At 40.3% G+C, this 24,394-nt stretch overlaps 1 protein-coding gene across 2 annotated transcripts in view; it reads left to right on the top strand.

Annotated features, from left to right (window-relative positions):
- LOC122927985 (monocarboxylate transporter 2-like) overlaps positions 1–24,394 on the top strand; it is a 93,942-nt gene that overhangs the window by 46,996 nt on the left and 22,552 nt on the right. For both annotated transcript variants that reach the window (XM_044280390.1, XM_044280389.1), the window contains exon 3: positions 23,559–23,702. In XM_044280390.1, coding sequence (XP_044136325.1) covers positions 23,559–23,702 — 144 coding nt within the window. The remainder of the gene's footprint in view (positions 1–23,558; positions 23,703–24,394) is intronic.

Consider the following 24,394-nt stretch of genomic DNA (forward strand, 5'->3'; position numbering starts at 1 on the left):
TTTAAAAGTGGGGGTTAGAAAGTGGTGACAGAGTCCCTTTAATTGCCGTTCAGCGGTGAAGTGACATTGTACTACAGCCATACATGGGGTGTATTAGAAGGAAATATACATACATCCTATTAGCTGTTCTGTGGTGAATTGTTATTGTTATATTTTTTGGGGGGGATTTATTTATAGGAAAAAATATATGTCTTAATTGCTGTTCTGCAGTGAAGTTACATTGTACCTTCCTATTTTGGGATGTATTATTTTATTTTAACTATTTTTTATTTTTTATTATACAGTATGTCAGACAGGCAGGTGACAGGCCCTTCAACGGGAACGGGCATTCACCAAAATGTTTCTGTCGCAGGCAGAAGTAGCAGCAGAAGAGGGGGGGGCAGCAGAAGTGGCAGAGAGAGGCCTTAGCTCCCGGTGTCATCTAGTGGTCGTGTCTTCACCAGCAACCCAGCGGTGCTTGAATGGTTGACTCAGTCTTTGACTTCGTCGCAAGTGACATCAGACACCCCCAGCCAAGAGACGGTGGGTTCCTCTGACACGATGCTTAGTTGGCATGGCCCGGGAGCAGGCCCTGTGCCTCCATATGTCCTGAACCTGCCTCTGTAATTTTCTGTTCTCTTAGTGTGAGAAGAATTAAATGCTGTAAGCTCGGCTCCACTTCTCAACGAGGACGAGCCATTAGAAGACAGTCAGTAGCTACTGCCCAGCCAAAATCTGGTAGGCGGGCAAGTAGTGATGATGAGAGTCGCCTGGGAGCAGGTATTGTGAGCACTCAGGTTCCTGGCCCTGAGACCATTGCGGGGGACATCAGTGACGTGCCTACAGTAGCGGATGATGATGATGATGTAGCCGATGGCACTTGGGAGCCGGGTGAAGAAGGGGCTTCATCATCAACATCAGAAAAAGAGGGAGCCATCGAGGTTGTAGTGTGGCCGTGAGTCAGCAGGGTGGCAGCAGTGGGAGGTCGAGAGCCAAACGTGCCCGGGGTAGACCACCTCCTTAACTGGAGCCTACCTGCCTGGAAAGTAGCGATGCAGAGGTTCATGGAGGCAGCAGTAGCAGGCAGTCAGCGCGGAGTGTTGGGGGGAAAATGCCATACTCGGTGGTGTGGCAATTTTTTGTTATGCCACCGGAGGAGGTGAAGCATGGCCAGGGTGCCAATGTTGGCACCACAGCCCTGCGTCAACACATGCAGCGTCACCATAAAGTGGCCTTGGAGAACCGTGGCTCCGATGTGGTGGCCCAGCCTCCCGCAGCAATCGCTGCATTACCCAGTTGCACGCACCCAATTTCATGCAGTCAAGGCTCCACCACTTCAGTCGAAGGGAGCTGTCTGTCTTTCCCACCATCTGATCTTTGTAGAGGAAAATATTCCTTCCTAACTCCAATCAGGCAATCAGAATACTCCCTGGATCAACGACCCTTCTCCAGAAATCTATAACTATAACCTGTAATATTATTACACTCCAGAAATACATCACCACCTCCTCAGGCAGAGAGTTCCATAGTCTCACTGCTCTTACCATAAAGAATCCTCTTCTATATTTGTGTAGAAAGCTTCTTTCCTCTAGACGCTGAAGACGTCCCCTCATCACGGTTACAGTCCTGGGTACAAATAGATGATGGGAGAGATCTCTGTACTGTCCCCTGATATATTTATACATAGTTATTAGATCTCCCCTTAGTCGTCTTTTTTCTGAAGTGATTAACCCTAGTTTTGATAATCTTTTTGGGTACTGTAGTCCACCCATTCCATTTGTCTGTCTATCTTGTTCACAGGAGTCTAGAATTGTACACAATACTCCATGTGTGGTCTGACTAGTGATTTGTAAAGTGGCAGGACTATGTTCTCATCACGTGCATCTGTGCCCCTTTTGATGCAACCCATTATCTTATTGGCCTTGGCAGCAGCTGCCTGACACTGGTTTCTACAGTTAAGTTTGCTGTCCACTAAAATTCCTTAAAATCCTTTTCCCTAAATGTCCTTTTCCATGTCAGTGTTACCCAGTGTTTTACCATTTAGTATGTACGGGTGATTTGTATTATTCTTTCCCATGTGCATAACCTTACATTTGTCAGTGTTAAACCTCATCTGCCACTTTTCTGCCCAAACCTCCAATCTATCCAGATCCATCTGTAGCCATATACTGTCTTCTTCCGTGCTAATTACTCTACACAGTTTAGTGACCAGCAAAAATGTATATTTTACAGTGCAAGCCTTCTATAAGATCATTAATAAATATTTTTTAAAGAATAGGGCCCCATACTGACCCCTGAGGTACCCCACTAGTGACAGTGACCCAATCTGAGTGTTTACCATTAATAATCATACTCTGTTTTCATCACTGAGCCAGTTACTTACCCACATACAGATATTTTCTCCCAGAGCAAGCATTCTCATTTTATGTACTAATGTTTATGTGGCACAGTGGAGAAGTCAAGATATATTACATCAACTGGCTCACCCCTGTCAAGTCTAGAACTTACCTCCTCATAAAAACATATTCAATTAGTTTGACATGACCCCAATCCCTCATGAAGCCATGCTGATATGGTGTTATTTGCTTATTTTCATTGAGATACTCCAAAATAGCATATCTTAGAAAATCTTCAAACAGTTTACCCAAGACAGATGTTAAACTTACCTACAGTATCTATAATTTCCAGGCACTATTTTGACCCCTTTTTCAGTATTGGCACTACATTTGCTAATCGCCAATTCTGTGGAACATCAGAAATAAGGGTCTGTCTATAACTTACTTAATTCTCTTAGGATATGGGGAGTATGCCATCTGTACCTGGTGATTTTTCTGTTTTAATCTTTTTAAGATGCTACTGCACTTCTTCCTGGGTCAGACAGGGCAATTTTAATAGGGAATTTAGTTTGACACTCTGTATTTCATTTGACAGTTCATTTTCCTCAGTGAATGCAGTGGAGAAAAAAATATTTAATAACTTCACTTTCTCCTCATCTTTCTGTAAATGGCTAACACTTTCAGGTTTAAACGGTTTACCATTTATATAATTAAGGAACAATATTAGAGTTAGTTTTACCATCTTTGGCAATTAATCTCTCTGTCTCCAGTTGGGCTGCTTTTATTTGTCTTTTAGATATTTTATTTTTTTTCCTTATAGTTTTTAAATGCTTCCTTAATACCTTCCTGTTTTAGTGATTTACATACCCTTACATTTCTATTTACCCCCATAGTTTTTTTTCCTCACCCTTTTCTTCCCACAATTAGAGTTTAGGATGCATCTAAAAATATCAAATTTTGTGGCTGCATTCCTATTCCCGAGGACATTGTCCCAGTTAGTAAGTCCAACGGCCTCTCTTATGTGGTCAAATTGTGCTTTTTGGAAGTTTAGTATTTTTCTGCCTCCCTGAAGAAACATTCTTTTGAATGACAATTTGAAGGTTATTATTTCATGGTCACTATTTCCCAGGTGTCCCCCAACCTGCACATCTGTTGCCCTGTCAAGTCTATTGGTTAGTATGAAGTCCAGTATGACCGTCTCTCTAGTCGGGTCCTGAACTAGTTGGGAAAGGTAATTGTCTTTGGTTATTGCCAAGAACCTGTTTCTTTTATGAGATCCACATTTTTCGGTTTCCTAGTCTGTATCTGAGTAGTGGAAGTCCCCCAAAATAACAACCACATTATTTTTTGCTGCCTCATTTATTTCTGTTAGTAGATATTCTGTGGACTCTGTTATGTTAGGTGGCTTATAACAAACCCCTATCAGTATTTTATCATTTTTTAATGTTTTTTTTGCCTCCATGTATTTCTACCCACAGTGACTCCACATGTTCATTTCTATCTCATATATCTTCCTGAAGTATGGGCTTTAGACAGAACTTTACATAAAAGCAGACCCCTTCCCCCCTTTGGTGTTTATGATCCTTTCTATCCCTCTACATTAACCGTCCATTCATAGATATCTTGCCATGTCTCAGTTATTCCCACTATGTCATAGTCCTCCGCAGATATTGCTAATTCCAGTTCACTAGTTCTATTACTCAGGCTTCTGGCATTACTATACGTACAATTAAGCTTGTTGTATATAATTATCTTTTTTTTACCCTACACCAGGAGAGTTGCTAGTGTTTCAAAAGATCTGGGGCCTAAGCCGCAATGAGTATGGCCCAATTCCCTAAGTTAATCCTCCTCACACACTGCATTGTACTGTATTAGCTATAGAGCAGCACATACCTCTGATGTAGATGTTCTCCTCTGATGTAGATCTTCTCTATCATCATCTTCTCCACTCGGTCAGGACAACTTTTTTCAGCTACGTCTCGTCTCTGCAGAGTGCCGCGTTCAACACACAGTCCAATGTAAATAACATCACCCCCTCTCACCACCCCCTCCAGCATTCAGTCCCATATAAATAACATCACTCCCTCCCACATCCACCTTCACCATACAATCCCATGTAAACAACATCATCCCCTCCCCAGCTACCTCCAACATTCAGTTCCATGTAAATAACATCACTCCCTCCCACAGCTTCCATCAACATACAGTCCATTTAAATAACATCACTCCCTCCCACAGTTACCATCGAGATACAGTCCCATGTAAATAACATCATCCCCTCTCCAGCCACCTCCAACACACAGTTCCGTATGTAAATAACATCACCCCCTCAACACTCAGTCCCATGTAAATAACATCCGTCCCTTCAGCCCTAAGATTCAGTCCCAGTCTAATAACCACAACTCCCAGCATTGCTCTGCCTCTCCCTTCACTTAACTCTCCTTATGCAGCAGACCTCACCATAGCTTCTTCCCACCACTTCTCCTCTTTAGAGGACAGCAATATAGTTGTATCTAGTTGGCAGCATCTTGTATCTAGCTGGCAGGCAGTACATTTGGGGCCTGGGACAAAACATCCAGGGCCAAGGCCCCAAATGTTTTAACCTAACAATGCCCCGGCCCTAAACCTTTCCTTATGAACTTTTCTAGTCCCTCCCTCCATTCCACCCCAGTTCCATTACCTCACCCAAGGTCACTATCTGCACTATCTTCCCCTTCTTTAATGTAATTACTTCCCCCGAGCCCCTAGTTTAAACACTCCTTCAACTTTCTAGCCATCTTCTCCCCAAAACAGCTGCACCTTCCTCATTGAGGTGCAGCCCAACCCTACGATAAAACCTGTAGCTGATAGAGAAGTCAGCCCAGTTCCCAATGAACCCAAATTCCTCCTTCCTACACCATCTATGAGCCTCTTGTTAACCTCCCTAATCTCCCATTGCCTTTCTGGTATGGCTTGTAGTACCGGTAGTTTTTCAGAAAATATTACCTTTGAGGTTCTTGACCTGAGCTTGTGACCTAACAATACAGATACAAATTTGTATGGTGTTGACATTGTTGAAACTGCACATATGGATTATGCTTACTCTAAGTTAAAAAAATATTTAAAGCAGTTGGCCAGCTTTAAACAGATTGAGAGCTCCCCAAAGCACAATAATTACAGGAAGAAACATGATGCCACTGGTAATCATTTTTTAGTGTAATTTTTTTGTCTTTCCTTGTAATAAAGTCTCATAAGCTGTCTTTTAAAATGATGAATTATTTGGTCCTCCAATGTTGATTGCCTAATGGTCAACCCCCAATCATAGATTAGATAAACTCAGTTATTTTGTCTATGTAATACATATATCTTTTTACTTCTAAACATGGCCTCCAGTTACATTTTTTGACAAACAAATGAAAGTTGATTTATAATTAATTTTTTTAGTATGTTTTCACATTTCTTCACACATATTCCGAGGACAGCTACTTAATTCCCAAATTACCTATTACTTAGAATAACATTTAAATGCAACTAGTTCTGCTGCATAATCCTTTCATGGTCATCTTGTTTGTGTTCGTAGTTGGTTGGCATTTATTAATATTTTAATCTTTGCTAAAGATATATTCTAGAATGAGCCAAAACAGCATATGGACTAGCAGATGGTTTACAGTAATTTTATATAATGAATTCTCAATATGAAATAAGCGATAAACATAATTATCATTCTTTAACATGTTTGTTGGATGGCTTTTGTTTATTTATTTCCACAGGAGATAAATGAAGGCAGAAAGTATGTAAAGGTCACTAAAGTCAAATCATTAGTACAATTTATAGCAAACTGCAAACCCACAGTTTTTAAAGTGGTCGCGATAATTTGTTATAATCATAAAGGTGTTGGACTACAAACACTGGGGTGTAGACAGGAAGCAATCATTTCTGTTATTAGGTTTGTAATAACACTGATAATCTGTGCATGCAGCAACTTTCAAGGATACAAAAACGAACAATAAACTTTAAGGTATCATTACACTATTCTGCTGATGTAAGGAGGATAGAAATGAGTGCCTTGGGGATATTATTGGTGTAGTTCAGCTAATGGCTAATGGGTACTTAGTAAGCTTGTTATTATTTCCTACTATTCAGTGCCAGAAGATGCTGCATTTATTAATATATTAGAATACTTTTAAATTAATCGGTTATAAAGTTTTTATTTTTAGCTGGGATAAATGAATCTAGTCGAGTCATTGAAAATTCATAAAGGATTCAGTTTGAAATCATTGTTATTCATGTCAAGACAGGTGCTTTTACATATCTGAGCCTTCAAATACACAATTATTGTCATTTTATAACGTTATATCTCTCAACATATTACAGCACTGAATGATCAAAATATGCTAATGTCGCTAAATTCTTTCTATTGGTATTGCATAATTTTCAGGATGTTTCATTTTCGATGTCCTGCACTTTATGTGTGGGCATATGGGAAAGACATGCAAATAAGCAGAATCTACCTTGTTTTTCAGCTGAAAATAAGACTATTACTCTTGTCATAAGACTATGAAACCAATAGATGGCGCTGTTCATGAGTTGTGTAGACCGCGAATATTCTAATCGCTAATTTTTAGCACAAAATTTCCATGCAAAAGGCTACACTAATAATCTTGTCATAATACTATGAAACCAATAGATGGCGCTGTTAATGTCATGAACAGCACCATCTATTGGTTTCATAGTCTTATGACAATACTATTACTCTTAGTAGATAACTGGTCGGCACTGCTTCACAGTATGCAGTGCACGTGTCAGCGGGCTGGCGTCCCAAGAAACAATGTTGCAATGCAAAAAAGACCAGCACTTCGCAGTAGATGACTTTAGTATGGTGAATTTATTGGTCACATATTACAGCATAGTGACGCGTTTCTGAAATGCGTCACTATGCTGTAATATGTGACCAATAAATTCACCATACTAAAGTCATCTACAGCGAAGTGTGGTCTTTTTTGCAACAATACTATTACTCTTGTCATAAGACTATGAAACCAATAGATGGCGCTGTTCATGACAGTCTTTTTTCAGCTGAAAAACGAGGCAGATTCTGCTCATTTGCATGTCTTTCCCATATGCCCATGTTTATGCAAATTAGTTTTTACATGACAAAACTGTATAGAAAGATTATTGAATATTATGTTAGGACAATCAGAAAACTTTTTGTCTCCCTAAGGAAATTGATCTCGGTGCGCAGGTCCACCCAAGCCATCCAACAGACCTAAAGTAACTTTGAGGATTACTGGCTCTCAGTCAGATGAGAGCTGGTTTGGAATGTCTCACAGTGCACAAGGCTGCCATTTTAAGGTATTCTGACTAAGCCTGTCATCTGTCTCATGGATAGATTAATGGCTTGGATATACCTGGGTTTTGGCATATAGCCTTTGTGTGGTTGTTTATTGTATGTCATAGATAACACGAGTCCAAGATGCATCCAGCTATCCTTTTAATGTTGTTTCCAAACCATTTTGATGGGGTTTCCATCAATTTCTAACCTTTTTTTGTGAACCAGACACCCTCTTATCTTCCGAGCAAGGAGTGCCTGGGGTTCTCCCTTTGACTTGCATTGTGCTCGGTAGAACACATGAGCATACCGATGTGTTCGGTCACACTTTGGTGCTTGCTAAACACTAGATTTAAAGCATCAACTTGTAAGAAGGTCAGTTTGTGATGTCTGGCTCCTCACCCTGACACAGTACCTCAGTAGAGAATAATAAAGTCTTTGAGGCAGGTAGAGCAGAGTTTTGAAGAGCAGGATGACAGGCCGAACTGGATGGACAAGTGTCTTTTTTCGGCCTTATGTACTATGTTACTATGTAGGACTTTACCGTAGTTGAAGCAACAACACATGTGACAAACAGTGGTGCTGAGCTTGGCACTTCCAGTCATATTTGGGCATGCAGCTTTGGCAGTTACAAGGATAGGCACACATCTTGGTGGTTACAGTCCCTATGGTTACATAGTTTTGTAGTTTTCCGTCTCTAATAGGCACTTTGCTGTTAGTTTACAAGCAATGGCACACAATTAGGCATGCAATTTCTGCGAAGCTCAAAGAGCATCTCATAGTACTGTATGTGTTAAATGCAGGGCCTCCACAAGCCTGACAGAGTCTCAGTTTCTGGTCATACTTTCAATCTGTGCAACATGAGTATGGGAACACACTGAAAGTGGTCTGGCACTATTTGAAAGATACTCAGGGATTTTTCACCAGTCTTGGAAGGCTTACCACAGCAGGCTCCAGTAACAGCAGTGGTGCATTAGGGTACGTTACTGGAAGCAGTCTGCAAACAGCTCTTCAGGTTTCTATTGCAACATAGAATATGTGTCCAGCTAGCTTTACTGGCAAATTAACAGTCCAAGTGCAAAACACAAGGGGTCTGTTCAAGTGCACTATTTTTAAGGGGTGATGATCATTGCTATGCAGAATCACCCCCGTTATAAACTCAGTTAAGACTTTTAACTAAGCAAAGCAAGCCCAAAAATTTAAGAAACTAAAAGGATGTTCTTTATTGCTTTAAAGAGATTGATCATGAAATATGCATCCATCATGGGTAAATAGTTCATTTTTCCACCAGATCTTTATTCAGAAATGTCAAGACATCCAAATATGCTTCTTTTCAAGACTCTTGTTCCAAACTTTTTCATTGTTTCAAGTTACTAAAGACTGTATTAGAGGCTTTATTGCAGCAATATATCATTTTACATGTCAGGTTACTCACAACAAATGTCATGGGTCACAGTGTTTGTTACATTTTTATAATTATTTGACAGTTCGATCAAGACTCCATACTTGGAAAGGAAAGAAGCAATAGAACAGGTTTCAATAATAAACACATTTTCTACACACTGAGCAGCTTAACATTCCTCTAGGTTGATGTGGGGTAACATATTTAGAAAGCAAATCAGTAGGCCTGAGAAATAAAATAATTATACCACCCAGTATTATTTAACTTATTTATCAATGATACTGAAAATTTGATTAACCCCTTAAGGACTCGGCCCTATTTCACCTTACGGACTTGGCCATTTTTTGCAAATCTGACCAGTGTCACTTTAAGTACTGATAAGTTTAAAACGCTTTTTTCATCACATATTGTACTTCATGACACTGGTAAAATGAAGTAAAACAAAATCATTTTTATTTATAAAAAAAATACCAAATTTACCCAAAATTTGTAAAAAAGTGCAAATTTCCAAGTTTCCATTTTTCTACTTCTATAATACATAGTAATACCTCCAAAAATAGTTATTACTTTACATTCCCCTTATGTCTACTTCATGTTTGGATCATTTTGGGAATGATATTTTATTTTTTGGGGATATTACAAGGCTTAGAAGTTTAGAAGCAAATCTTGAAATTTTTCAGAAATTTTCAAAAACCCAATTTTTAGGGACCAGTTCAGGTCTGAAGTTACTTTGCAAGGCTTACATAATAGAAACCACCCAAAAATGACCCCATTCTATAAACTACACCCTTCAAGGTATTCAAAACTGATTTTACAAACTTTGTTAACCCTTTAGGTGTTCCACAAGAATTAATGGAAAATAGAGATGCAATTTCAAAATTTAACTTTTTAGCAGATTTTCCATTTTAATAATTTTTTTCCAGTTACAAAGCAAGGGTTAACAGCCAAACCAAACTCAATGTTTATGGCCCTGATTCTGTAGTTTACAGAAACACCCCATATGTGGTCGTAAACTACTGTACGGGCACACGGCAGGGCGCAGAAGGAAAGGAATGCCATACGGTTTTTGGAAGGCAGATTTTGCTGGACTGTTTTTTTTTTACACCATGTCCCATTTGAAGCCCCCCTGATGCACCCCTAGAGTAGAAACTCCATAAAAGTCACCCCATCTAGGAAACTACACCCCTCAAGGTATTCAAAACTGATTTTACAAACGTTGTTAACCCTTTAGGTGTTCCACAAGAATTAATGGAAAATAGAGATACAATTTCAAAATTTCACTTTTTGGCAGATTTTCTATTTTAATAATTTTTTTCCAGTTACAAAGCAAGGGTTAACAGCCAAACCAAACTCAATATTTATGACCCTGATTCTGTAGTTTATGGAAACACCCCATATGTGGTCGTAAACTACTGTACGGGCACACTGCAGGGAGCAGAAGGAAAGGAATGCCATACGGTTTTTGAAAGGCAGATTTTGCTGGACAGTTTTTTTTGACACCATGTCCCATTTGAAGCCCCCCTAATGCACCCCTAGAGTAGAAACTCCAAAAAAGTGGCCCAATTTTAGAAACTACGGGATAGGGTGTCAGTATTGTTGGTACTAGTTTAGGGTACATATGATTTTAGTTTGCTCTATATTACACTTTTTGTGAGGCAAGATAACAAGAAATAGCTGGTTTGGCACCATTTTTATATTTTATTTACAACATTCATCCGACAGGTTAGATCATGTGATATTTTTATAGACCAGGTTGTCACGGATGCGGCGATACCTAATATGTATACTTTTTTTATTTATGTAAGTTTTACGCAATGATTTATTTTTTGAAGCAAAAAAAAAAATCATGTTTTAGTGTTTCCATAGTCTGAGAGCCATAATTTTTTCAGTTTTTAGGCGATTACCTTGGGTAGGGTATGATTTTTGCATGATGAGATGTCTGTTTTATTGGCACTATTTTGGGGTGCGTGTTTTTGATCTCTTACTATTACACTTTTTGTGATGTAAGGTGACAAAAAATGGTTTATTTAGCACAGTTTTAATTTTTAATTTTTTACGGTGTTCATCTGAGGGGTTAGGTCATGTGATATTTTTATAGAGCCGGTCGATACGAACGCGGCAATACCAAATATGTATACTTTTTTATTTATGTAAGTTTTACATAATAAACGCTTTTTGTCTCAGGTAGGGGCTAATTTTTTGCGGGATGAGGTGATGGTAAGATTGGTACTATTTTGGTGGGCAAACGCCTTTTTGATCGCTTGCTGTTGTGCTTTTTGTTTTTATTTTTTATTTTTTACAGTGTTCATCTGAGGGGTTAGGTCATGTGATATGTTTATAGAGCCGGACGATATGGACGCGGCGATACCTAATATGTATTCTTTCTTTTTCCCTATATTTTTTACCAATTTTTTTTCACTTTATTTGGGGAAAATGACGTTTATGTTTATTTTTACTTCAAACTTGTAATTTTTTTTGGGGGGGGGGACTTTGTTTTTTCAACTTTTTTTTCACTTTATTTTTTGTCCCACTTTGGGACTTGAACTTTTGGGGGGTCTAATCCTTTACAATGCATTCCAATACTTCTGTATTGGAATGCATTGGCTGTATGAATAATACTGTGTGTATTACTCATACAGCTTCCGGCCTGTGAGATCCATCTTCCATGCCATGTTATGCTTGTGCATAAGATTCAATGTGGATAAATGTAAAAATATGAATTTGAGTACATAATATTTACATGTATCATACAGTTCAGACCAAAAGTTTGGACACACCTTCTCATTCAAAGAGTTTTCTTTATTTTCATGACTATGAAAATTGTAGATTCACACTGAAATCATCAAAACTATGAATTAACACATGTGGAATTATATACATAACAAAAAAGTGTGAAACAACTTAAAATATGTCATATTCTAGGTTCTTCAAAGTAGCCACCTTTTACTTTGATTACTGCTTTGCACACTCTTGGCATTCTCTTGATTAGCTTCAAGAGGTAGTCACCTGAAATGGTTTTCACTTCACAGGTGTGCCCTGTCAGGTTTAATAAGTGGGATTTCTTGCCTTATAAATGGGGTTGGGACCATCAGTTGCGTTGTGGAGAAGTCAGGTGGATACACAGCTGATAGTCCTACTGAATATAATTTTTATTATGGCAAGAGAAAAGCAGCTAAGTAAAGAAAAATGAGTGGCCATCATTACTTTAAGAAAGGTCAGTCAGTCCGAAAAATTGGGAAAACTTTGGAAGTGTCCCCAAGTGCAGTCACAAAAACCATCAAGCGCTGCAAAGAAACTGGCTCACATGCGGACCGCCCCAGGAAAGGAAGACCAAGAGTCACCTCTGCTGCTGAGGATAAGTTCATCCGAGTCACCAGCCTCAGAAATCGCAGGTTAACAGCAGCTCAGATTAGAGACCAGGCCAATGCCACACAGAGTTCTAGCAGCAGACACATCTCTAGAACAGCTGTTAAGAGGAGACTGTGTGAATCAGGCCTTCATGGTAGAATATCTGCTAGGAAACCACTGCTAAGGACAGGCAACAAGCAGAAGAGACTTGTTTGGGCTAAAGAACACAAGGAATGGACATTAGACCAGTGGAAATCTGTGCTTTGGTCTGATGAGTCCAAATTTGAGATCTTTGGTTCCAACCACCGTGTCTTTGTGCGACGCAGAAAAGGTGAACGGATGGACTCTACATGCCTGGTTCCCACCGTGAAGCATGGAGGAGGAGGTGTGATGGTGTGGGGGTGCTTTGCTGGTGACACTGTTGGGGATTTATTCAAAATTGAAGGCATACTGAACCAGCATGGCTACCACAGCATCTTGCAGCGGCATGCTATCCATACGGTTTGCGTTTAGTTGGACCATCATTTATTTTTCAACAGGACAACGACCCCAAACACACCTCCAGGCTGTGTAAGGGCTATTTGACCATGAAGGAGAGTGATGGGGTGCTGCTCCAGATGACCTGGCCTCCACAGTCACCGGACCTGAACCCCTTATAGAATTGTTTTAGGGTGAGCTGGACCGCAGAGTGAAGGCAAAAGGGCCAACAAGTGCTAAGCATCTCTGGGAACTCCTTCAAGACTGTTGGAAGACCATTTCAGGTGACTACCTCTTGAAGCTCATAAAGAGAATGCCAAGAGTGCGCAAAGCAGTAATCAAAGCAAAAGGTGGCTACTTTGAAGAACCTAGAATATGAAATATTTTCAGTTGTTTCACACTTTTTTGTTATGTATATAATTCCACATGTGTTAATTCATAGTTTTGATGCCTTTAGTGTGAATCTACAATTTTCATAGTCATGAAAATGAAGAAAACTCTTTGAATGAGAAGGTGTGTCCAAACTTTTGGTCTAGTTTTAATGAATTGTTTTGTTCTGGAGCAATCATTAGAGGAAATAAAATGGCTGCCGTCCTATTAGTACACACAAAACCTGTTCTAATCACACAGCAGGATAAGTTACTTCAGAGCACTGAGCTACAGAGCTGCCTCATTCTCCTCTCCTACTTGTCAGGGATTATGATCCCATACACAGATGATATGATCTTCAGCTGAATCTCTGTTGGAATGGAGTTTATGAGGAGACATGAAGTACAGAGGATGGCAGGACAGACTGTGGTAATGTGGGACTATGGTAATGGAAACTGCATACAGGTGCTGCTCTTTATCCACATCCCCACCTCCTCTCTTTACTTCATGTCTCCTTATAAACTCAATTTCTACAGAGATTTAGCTGAAGATCTTATTAGCTGTATTCAGGATCATAATCCCTGACAAGCAGAGCAGAGAGGAGGATGAGGCAGGTCTTTACCTCAGTGTTGTGAAGTAGTCATGTGTGATTAGGAAGGTTTTGTGTGTACAAATAGGACAGCGGCTATTTTATTTATCCTAATGATTTCTCCCCAGAGAAAATAAGCTATTATAACTAATGAAAGGTATTTGGGAACATATTTATAATAAAGTAATATTTAAGTATTTCCATTTTCTGAATTCCCAGAGAACCCCTTTAAATAACAGCATGTAATGTCAATGGCTTCTAAGGAAAACAGGATATTATCATGTATTAACCCCTTCCTGACACGGCAATTTTCAGTTTTTGCTTTTGTTTTAGTTTTTTACCCCCTGCTTCCTTGAAGTCATCATAACTATTTTTTTTGTTCATATAGACATATGAAGGCTTGTTCTTTGTGGGGAAAGTATGGCACCATGTACTGTTGAGCACAATGTAGTGGGAAGCTTAAAAAAAAAATCAAAATTGGAAAAAACGCAATTCCACCACAGTTTTATGGGTTTTATTAGTTCATTTTCATAGTTTTTCTTGTGTTTTATTACTGTTGGGAAAATGTTAAATAGGACATGCATTAGTTGGGCAGACTGACGACATCTGACCTTTACAGAACTAACCCTGTCTGTCTGCCAGAAATAAAACACAGCAAGACGTTTTTGTGGGTGCAAAGTCGGTCACGGCTTTATTTATCTTCTTCTTTTTTTGTTAACTCTTTAACAACCATCCAACTGTTAAATGCCGGAGAGCGAGAAGCGCTATGCCGCACCAAACATTGATGCGCAAGTCCGCCTTCTCCTCCGCTGTACCATTTTCTTAAAACACCGACCTCCAGCTGTGACTTAATTAGAAAAGCAATGGAAACATCAAACCAACAGCAAATACTGCATAATGGGAGGGAGGGCGGAAAAGCTTCCCACTGCTAGGTGCTGGAGCAAGAGGCCAAAACCCAGGAGACCCTCCTTTTTATTAACTCTAAGGGGGGAAGAGGAGGGGCGCCCTGGCTTGACCACCCCCAGCCTTTACACCCTTTCCTGCTCTGCACTAACTTGGTCAGCCAGCCAGAAAGGCCATCTAGCAACCCCTGATGCCCATCCTCAGTCTGAAACGCCTGCGCTATCTGCTATGGCGTTTTATAAAAACATAATATTACCACTTTACAAAGCTTTGGTGCAGCTAAGGGGGAATATGATTAATCTATATAAAAATATAAACTGCCCGTACGAAACATATGGTGAAAAGCTGTTTCATGTAAAATTCCCTCAAAAGACAACAGGGGTCTTCCTTCGCATGGAGAAAAAAAGTTCAGTCTCTAGAGGTCACAAAGCTTCTTCACCAAGAACTGTTCATCTGTGGATTAGTCTACCTCAAGACATGGTCACAGCAGGAACAGAGGATCATTTTAAAACAAAAGGCTTTGATTATTTCTAAGAACTAAATAACATTAATAGCCCATTCACATGATTGTATGGTCGCCGGTCTGCGAAACACGGGCACTGGCCATAGGAACTTTGTGTTGTGGTGCGGACCCATTGACTTGAATAGGTCTGCGATCCGCAAGACACGACAAAAGATAGGACATGTCCTATCTTTTGTGGTGCGGATACATGGACCCGAAAGCCCACAGAAGGGCTTCCGAGTGTTTCTGTGGGCTTCCGATTCATGCCAAGTCAATGGCTCAGCCTCTGTGATGCGTAGTTCACACCGCCGGTGCTCGTCTTTTGCAGGCCACTATTTGCGGTCCACAACATGGGCACAGCGACCATACGGTCGTGTGAATAAGCCCTAATGCCTATGAAAATGGGTGGAATTCTGGCTTTTCCCTTCCTATACCCACTTATTCTTTGGTTGAAATTATGTTATTATGCAAAAGCCACATTAGATGTTAGATTAAAAGGTTTTCCGACTACAAAACAATTTAACATGGACACCACTCTTGTCATTGGGTTGTGCCTGGTATTGTAGCTTATAAACATTTAAGTGGATGGAGCTGGCCTTAGGCTATATGACTCATTGTGTAGAACTGTATTTTACCACCCCCCTCCAGATAAACGGGTGCTCTGTTTTATCTTAATCTTAGACTTTGTCACCATGATCTTGGACTCCTATCTGCAGTAATACTTGATTAGTACAGATTGCTATGTTATATTTGCCGTTATATTTGCCTACTGGTCCCTGTTCCCCCATGTCAGCGCTGTCTCTGGACTTTTGAGCTTGCGTATAGAATGGAGAGCACTCATAAGTCGTGCTTAACAGTCAAGACTATGTATTATAAGCACTGACAGGGGCAGTAGAAAAATAAAAAAATAGAGAACTGTACTCCTTCTCTGCAGTACTACTCATGTATTACTGTACATAATAGTCCAAGATCCTGGTGACAGGTGCTAGCTTACTAATTGTGTGTTTATAATGTATCAGAAGCATGTATGATGCCATAGCTGTCAGGATCCCAAGTGTAGTTTTAGTGTATTTCTTTCCTTCTTCCTTTCCTCAGTAAAGGCACCATTTATCATTGTCTTCCTTGCAGTGGTATAGCATGAGGGGGCTGATGGGGATCGTTGCCCCTGGCGCCAAATTGCAGGGGGCGCCAGACAGCAGAAATTTCAATGAGGCTATGGCTCCCGTCCCCACCATTATGCCTCATAGGCTTCAGGCCACTAGGCCTGAAGCCTATAAGGCAGTAGAGCGACGCAGGACTCGGTCACAAATCAATTACCTCACCTCCTGCGTCGGATCTTGCAAAATGAAACGGCGCGGGAAGGCACAGTGAGGCGTTCGTGACCGCCTGCGCTGGGATGCCATAAGCTCTGATGAAGAGAGGTAAGTATTATTATTATTATTTTTTTATGTACCATACCCTAATTGCAGAGGGACTGGGGGCACCATGGGGGTGGGGGAGGAGCAGAAAGAGGAGGACCACTGACTGGACATCATAGTAATAAGAGTGGAGAGGCGGCCATTACATTAATAACAAAGAGGGGGACATTACATTAATAATAGAGAGGGGGGCATTATATTAATAATAAAGAGGGGGCCAATATATTAATAATACAGAGGGGGCCAATACATTATTATTAATATAATGGCCTCCTCTTTGTTATTAATGTATTGGCCCCCTCTTTGTTATTAAAGAGGGGCCATAACATTAATAATAAAGAGGGGGCCATTATATTAATAATAAAGAGGGGGCCATTACATTAATAATAAAGAGGGGCCAATATATTAATAACAATACTAATACAGAGGGGGCCATTATATTAATAATAAAGAGGGGGCCATTATATTAATAATAAAGAGGGGCCATTACATTAATGATAAAGAGGGGGCCATTATAATATACAGGGGGAATAATATGGGGAATGGGGGGACTCTTTGTCTCACTCTAGCACAGTATTGGGGGGCAGCAGGATGACAGTGTTGAGACACCAGGAAGGAGAGGATGATAGTAAAGTGAGGAGACCATTTTTTTTATGTGAAACTCTGCAGAGACGAGAAGAGACTGAAAGAAGGTATCATGACGGTCTTATCTTTGAATGACGACGTTGAGGAAAGTCTACATCACAGGAGACGTGACTGGATGTAACAGGTATGGTGCGGTATTCTACTGTATATAATAATGTCCATCCACATATCTGTTTCACTTTATTAGTATGCTGACTGAAATATTGTCAGCCTTTATAATTTTCTTATGTATGCTGGATAAATGCAACTAGAACTAATCAGAAACAATCCACAGAATCCTTCCTAAAAAAAATCCTCCATACTCACAGGGAATTATAATGGAATTATTGTTTTGGGTTACAGCAAGAAATGTTTTCTACCATAACCTGGTCTTGTCAATAAGCAATTCTAGATTTTACAGAAAGAATGAAAAAAAAAAAACAACTATGGGGGTCATTTACTCTCCAGAAATAAGCCGATATTAGGCGTATTTCTGGCACAGATTGCGGTGCAAAGGTTATTTGAGTCCCAATCTGTGACTTTTCCCAGCTCACGCCAAGGCTAAAAAAAAGTATGCGTGGCGTGGTCGGGCTGGCAGACCTGTCTCATTCATCATTTTCTACGCCTGTCTTAGGCGTAGAAAATAGTCTAAATGTAAGACAGCAAGGAAGATGGCTTACATTTAGACTGGCGGTGGATGCGCAAAAGCTATGGAGAGGCCTGCTCCTCTTCATAATTTTGGCAAATCTCCTGCCAGCTATACGGGTTATTAAGACCGAAGTCCAAAATGCCGGTCTATATAGATGACCCTGTATGTTACTGTCATACTAATGTTACAAGCTATAGGTAATTTATTAAACTCTCTATATGTTTCTGGGACTTAGATAGAGATGGCCTAGCTGTTCGCCCGGCGGTCGTTTCCTGGGGAACTTTGCGCGTTCGTGATTTGCCGAACATGCGAACATATGGCAATGTTCGCATGCTCCATATTTTTTTGCATTGCTACGAACTTTGACCCATGACACATCCATCAGGTGGGACAGGACAGCCAATTGAGATATTTCAGCATATGGACACAACTACCCTATAACAGAACCCGATCTGGCAGCCATTTTCATTCTGTGTTTTGCCAGTGTAGAGAGAGGTTGCTGTGTGGAGCAGGGACAGACTGTTAGGGACACCAAAAGCTAGCTAATAGGGCCACAAAAGTCCTTATAAGGACTGGTACAGTTGTCCTATCGATAGGTGTGATATACTGAGGTGTGTGATATACTTATACTTTCTAACATAGAAAGTATATTATAGTGCATTTAAATGAAGATCAAAAATCCAGCTCAGTTTTGCAGAGATTAAAACTGTACTTTATTTAAGCGGTTAAAAATACATCCAGTATAACCAGTCTTAGTCTACACGTTCCGGGCTACCTGAGATGTAAGCCCTTACACATAACCTAGTAAGACACAACTGAGTGCAGCAGATATAGTGGGTCAGCACCTGTGCTCCTGATTGGGCTATCATCTGACCCAAAATAAATGCCGCCATCTACATGTATCTAATCTTAAAGTAATCAAATAAAAAGCCATATGCTTCATTTACTAAAAACATGTCTATATTCGACAATACATCTAAGATGGGAAACATATATTTCTATATCTGATTAGATTATTGCTGTAAAATTAAATCCAGTCTTTTATTCAGTCCCTCTGACTGACGTCTACTCAGCTGGAAAATCCAGAACGACTCCCTGTTCAGGAGTTTCCTCCTGTGATCACCTCCTCTCCTGGGTGCTTTAACTCTTTCGATCCCCTGTACTAACATACCAGATGTGTCCCCACTATGGGAAACCACAAAGTGCAGGCTGGCCGCAGACACCCCGTGGCTCCCATGGTGCGGCACGTCCGAAATATGCTTGCGTATTCTCACCTTGATGGCATTGGTAGTGGAGCCCACATACTGTTAGTTACAAGTCCCACATGTGATTAAATATACTGCATATGTAGTGTTACAGTTAAAATAGGATTTTATTTGAAAATCCTTACCATTGGCAGTGGACTTAAATGACCTAGCTACCACAATATGGTCACAGCACACACATTTAGCATGTCCACATCTGTAACTCCCCTTTGTTTTTAGCCAATTTGGCTGCAGTATTTTTCTATCTTGGTAAAGACTCGGACTAAAGTACGTGGCTACTGTGGGAGCTCTCCGGGCAGCGCACCTGACACCTCCCGCTGCTATTTTCACCCATTGTTTATCAAAAGCCAGAATCGGGAAGTGTCGTTTAATGATCTTGCAAATTTTGGGATACTCAACACTATATTGTGTCACAAAAGTACTCTGGGGAGTCATATCTGACAATATCTGTGGCTTAATGTGTTCCTGTTTCATTACCGGATAAACTAGCAGGTTCCTGTCCATATCTTATGTTTGTTGTATATACCTGCCAACATGTTTTCGTGAATATGCCATCTGTGCCAATCTATTCATAATAACATCTGCTTCTACCATAAAGGAATTTACCTCTGTACAATTCCATCTGGCGCGGATCATCTCACCCTTGGGTATATTATGTACAGTGTGTGGTGAGTGATATAGTCTGTGTAATATAGTATTACCTGCTATGGGTTTCCTAAAGGTGGATGTGCATATAGCCACAGTCGCAGAAGCAAAAATAGCAGCGGGAGGTGTCAGGTGTGCGGCCCGGAGAGCTCCTACAGTAGCTACATACGTTAGTCCAAGTCTCTACCAAGATAGAAAAATATCACAGCCAAATTGGCTAAAAACAAATGGTAATTACAGATGTGGACATGCTAAATGTGTGTGATGTGACCATATTGTGGCAGCTAGGTCATTTAAGTCCACTGCCAATGGTAAGGATTTTCAAATATCTTAACTGTAACACTACATATGCAGTATATTTAATCACATGTGGGACTTGTATCTTACAGTATGTGGGCTGCACTACCAATGCCATCAAGGTGAGAATACACAAGCATATTTCGGACGTGCCGCACCATGGGAGCCGTGGGGTGTCTGCGGCCAGCCTGCACTTTGTGGTTTCACATGGTGGGGACATATCCGGTATGCTAGTACAGGGGATCAAAAAAGTTAAAGCACCCAGGAGAGGAGGTGATCACAGGAGGAAACAGGGAGTCGTTCTGGATTTTCCAGCTGAGTAGACGTCAGTCAGAGGGACTGAATAAAAGACTGGATTTAATTTTACAGCAGTAATCTAATCAGATATAGGAATATATGTTTCCCATCTTAGATGTATTGTCGAATATAGACATGTTTTTAGTAAATGAAGCATATGGCTTTTTATTTGATTACTTGAAGATTTGATACATGTAGATGACGGCATTTATTTTGGGTCAGGTGATAGCCTAATCAGGAGCACAGGTGCTGACCCACTATATCTGCTGCACTCAGTTGTGTCTTACTAGGTCATGTGTAAGGGCTTATATCTCAGGTAGCACGGAACGCGTAGACTAAGATTAGTTATACTGGATGTATTTTTAACCGCTTAAATAAAGTACAGTTTTAACCTCTCCGAAACTTTTGCTCTTCATTTGGATTTCAAGTTGTTCGCAGCCTGGTGCGGCTATTCTGAGCTCACAGCAGAGAAGGGGCAGATGAGAGCCGTATTTTTACCTATTTTGTGATTATAGTGCATTTGTATTGTACAGCTGTTGTGTGCGGTTCTGCAGGTATATAGTGGAACAAGCGCTATTGGAACAAATATTTGTAACGGTGTGATATACCTGTTGCCCCCCCAAAAAACTGATTGAGGAGTGCAATATACCTGCTTCCACAAAATACTGATTAAGGGGTTTGAGATACCTGCTTCCACTAAATATTGATTAAGGGGTTCTATATACCTGCTTCCACAAAATACTGATTAAGGGGGTTGATATACCTGCTTTCACCAAATATTGATTGAGGCCTGTGATACACCTGCTTCCAAAAAATACTGATTAAGGGGTTTGAAATACCTGCTTCCACAAAATACAGATTGAGGGGTGCAATATACCTGCTTCCACAAAATTCTGATTAAGGGGATTGATAATACCTGCTTCCACCAAATATTGATTGAGGCCTGTGATACACCGCTTCCACAAAATACTGATTAAAAGGTTTGATATACCCGCTTCCACCAAATATTGATTGAGGCCTGCAATATACCTGCTTCCGCAAAATATTGATTATGGGGTTCTATATACCTGTTTCCACAAAATACTGATTGGGGGTGTGTTATACCTGCTTCCACAAAATACTTATTGAGGGGATTGATATACCTGCTTCCACTAAATATTGATTAAGGCCTGCGATATACTTGCTTCTGCAAAATACTGATTAAGGGGTTTGAAATACCTGCTTCCACAAAATACTGATTGTGGGGTTCTATATACCTGCTTCCACAAAATGCTGATTAAGGGGATTGATAAGACCAAAAAAATAACAATAACCCCAAAAAGAATGAGGAAGACACTCATCTAAAATATATATAGTTTCATTAATACATGAAAAATAAACATACAATGACATAAGGCACACGGTCATGGGAGGACGGGACGCCCCGTGTATCTGAGCAGCAGTCCCCACCCTCACATGCACCGTACTGACAGGGGAACAAACCAGAAAATCTAAGGTGCTAAACCACACTCTAGTGAGTCTGATGTAAAATTACCCAAAGTAACATATAGCTGAATGCATATCATAGGTGTGCATAATATTAGTTGCCACCCGTGCCGTGTCAACCAGCCCATGAAAATAATGGTAGCCAGCCTGCAGTAGTTAGAAAGAATGGGATTGATAAACCTGCTTCCACCAAATATTGATTGAGGCCTGCAATATACCTGATTCCGCCAAATACTGATTAAGGGGTTTGATATACCTTCTTCCACAAAATACAGATGGAGGGGTGCGATATACCTGCTTCCACAAAATACTGATTAAGGGGATTGATGTACCTGCTTCCACAAAATACTGATTAGGGGATTGATATGCCAGCTTCCACCAAATATTGATTGAGGCCTGCGGTACACCTGCTTCCACAAAATAATGATTAAGGGGTTCGATATACCTGCTTCCACAAAATACTGATTAAGGGGATTGATATACCTGCTTCCACAAAATACTGATTAAGAGGATTGATATACCTGCTTCAACAAAAGATTGCTTGAGGCCTGCAATACACCTGCTTCCACAAAATACTGATTAAGTGTTTTGATATACCGGATTCCACCAAATACTGATTAAGGGGTTCTATATACCTGCTTCCACAAAATACTGATTGAAAGGTGTGATATACCTGCTTCCACAACATACCTGCTGCCACAAAATACTGATTGAGGCCTGCAATACACCTGCTTCCACAAAATACTGATTAAGGGGATTGATATACCTGCTTCCACCAAATATTGATTGAGGCCCGCGATACGCCTGCTTTCACAAAATGGGGACGGGGCGGAGCTCTGGCGCAGCACGGCGGTGCACAGCGAAAGCCGCTGGACTAAAAAGTACTGCATATCCGACCTCAGGATAGGTCATCAATATCAGATCTTGGGGATCTGATATCCGATACTCCCATGGTTCAGCTCTTTTCTGACAGCCACCGTCAAAAGAAACTTTGCAGTCGATGGAAGGCTCCATCTACTTTGTACAGTAGTTTCCAGCACTGATCTACTCCAAGTAAATGAGAGTTGAGCTGCAGTGTCCCAGCTTCTGTCCCCATCCACTGTCCCCATCCACTTCCCTAAACAGCCAATTTGTAGGGGTGTTTGGTATTAGAGCTCAATCAATCTGAGATGGATGACTTATCTTGAAGATAAGCCATTGATTTCTAAGTCCCAGAAAATCCCTTTTAGCCTGTTCAGATGCCAACCAATGAGCATTTATTTTGTGTTTTATGTTTTTGCATTGTACTCAGAAAAAATATTCTTTGAGGGAATATTTCTAAAACATATAAACTAAAATGTAGATCTAAAAACACAACATTTCATTACAATATGCAGCCTTACAAAACCTGCAAGCCATGGAACAGTGTGTGCTCAATAATTTTCTTTTTGTAAAGCACTTTTTAAAGTTTTTAGCAATTCTTCTCTTTTTCAAATGGGTTCATTCACAAATGAAAATTTTTACTTAATAAAACTATAATTACAGAGGTAACTGCTAACAAAGTTACTTTTATCAAATATTTTACATGATATTCTTATCTACCTACTGCATACTTTTTATAAGTAGACTTTCATTTTCCATGCCTTCATTTGTATCATCTAAAATCCATTTCTTATTGCATTACAGGTCCTATAAGTAGTATCCTGGTAAACAAATATGGCAGTCGCCCAGTGGTAATAGCAGGAGGCTTGCTCTGCAGCGTAGGATTGATTTCAGCGTCATTCTGCAACAGTGTGCTTGAACTGTACATTTGCATTGGTGTTGTTGGTGGTGAGTATCAAAAACAGTATTTTATTACATCTGGTACTGAGAAAAAGCTACATGCAGCCAAATAATTTTTATATGCTATAGTTCAGACTCATCTTAGCATCCATGTACAGGCTAATAATGGATAAATATGGGTATCACTCAGCCACAGTGTTCATCAGCCCTGATTCTTTATATTTGGAGAGATATTACAGTATGTATGAGAACCACTGTAATCACCCTATGTACCAGCCATTTATCTATTTAAGTCAACGTGTGTTCATGAGCCTATTAGTGCATATAGACACCTTAGGACATTCCAATTATTACTCTTCTTCAGCTGATATTGTCTAAGGCAGAAGTATGACATATCAGAAGTTACCATATTTTTTGCTTTATAAGATGCCATTTTATGCGTCTTCTAAAGCGAATACTAGTGAGCGCTTCTATTATGGATGCTTGTTCTACTGTTATTGGGGTGTCCACCTTGTTTAATAGATATAAAATTCCATTATGTAGCATTATGGAGTAGCAAGGATTGGTAAATTATGTTTTACCGCTCTTTTCCGGGCTTGCGCTGCACCCTCCTGAGTGCATACAGCAGCAGTCCCCAACCGCCAGGCCGTGGCCCAGGACTGGGCCCTGAAAGATTGTTTGCCGGGCCGCAAAGGAGAGAGTAGCGGCGCAAGTGCGCCCAACGCACACATCAGAGTGGC

This window comes from Bufo gargarizans, chromosome 2 (assembly GCF_014858855.1).
Source record: "Bufo gargarizans isolate SCDJY-AF-19 chromosome 2, ASM1485885v1, whole genome shotgun sequence".
Classification (NCBI taxonomy): domain Eukaryota; kingdom Metazoa; phylum Chordata; class Amphibia; order Anura; family Bufonidae; genus Bufo; species Bufo gargarizans.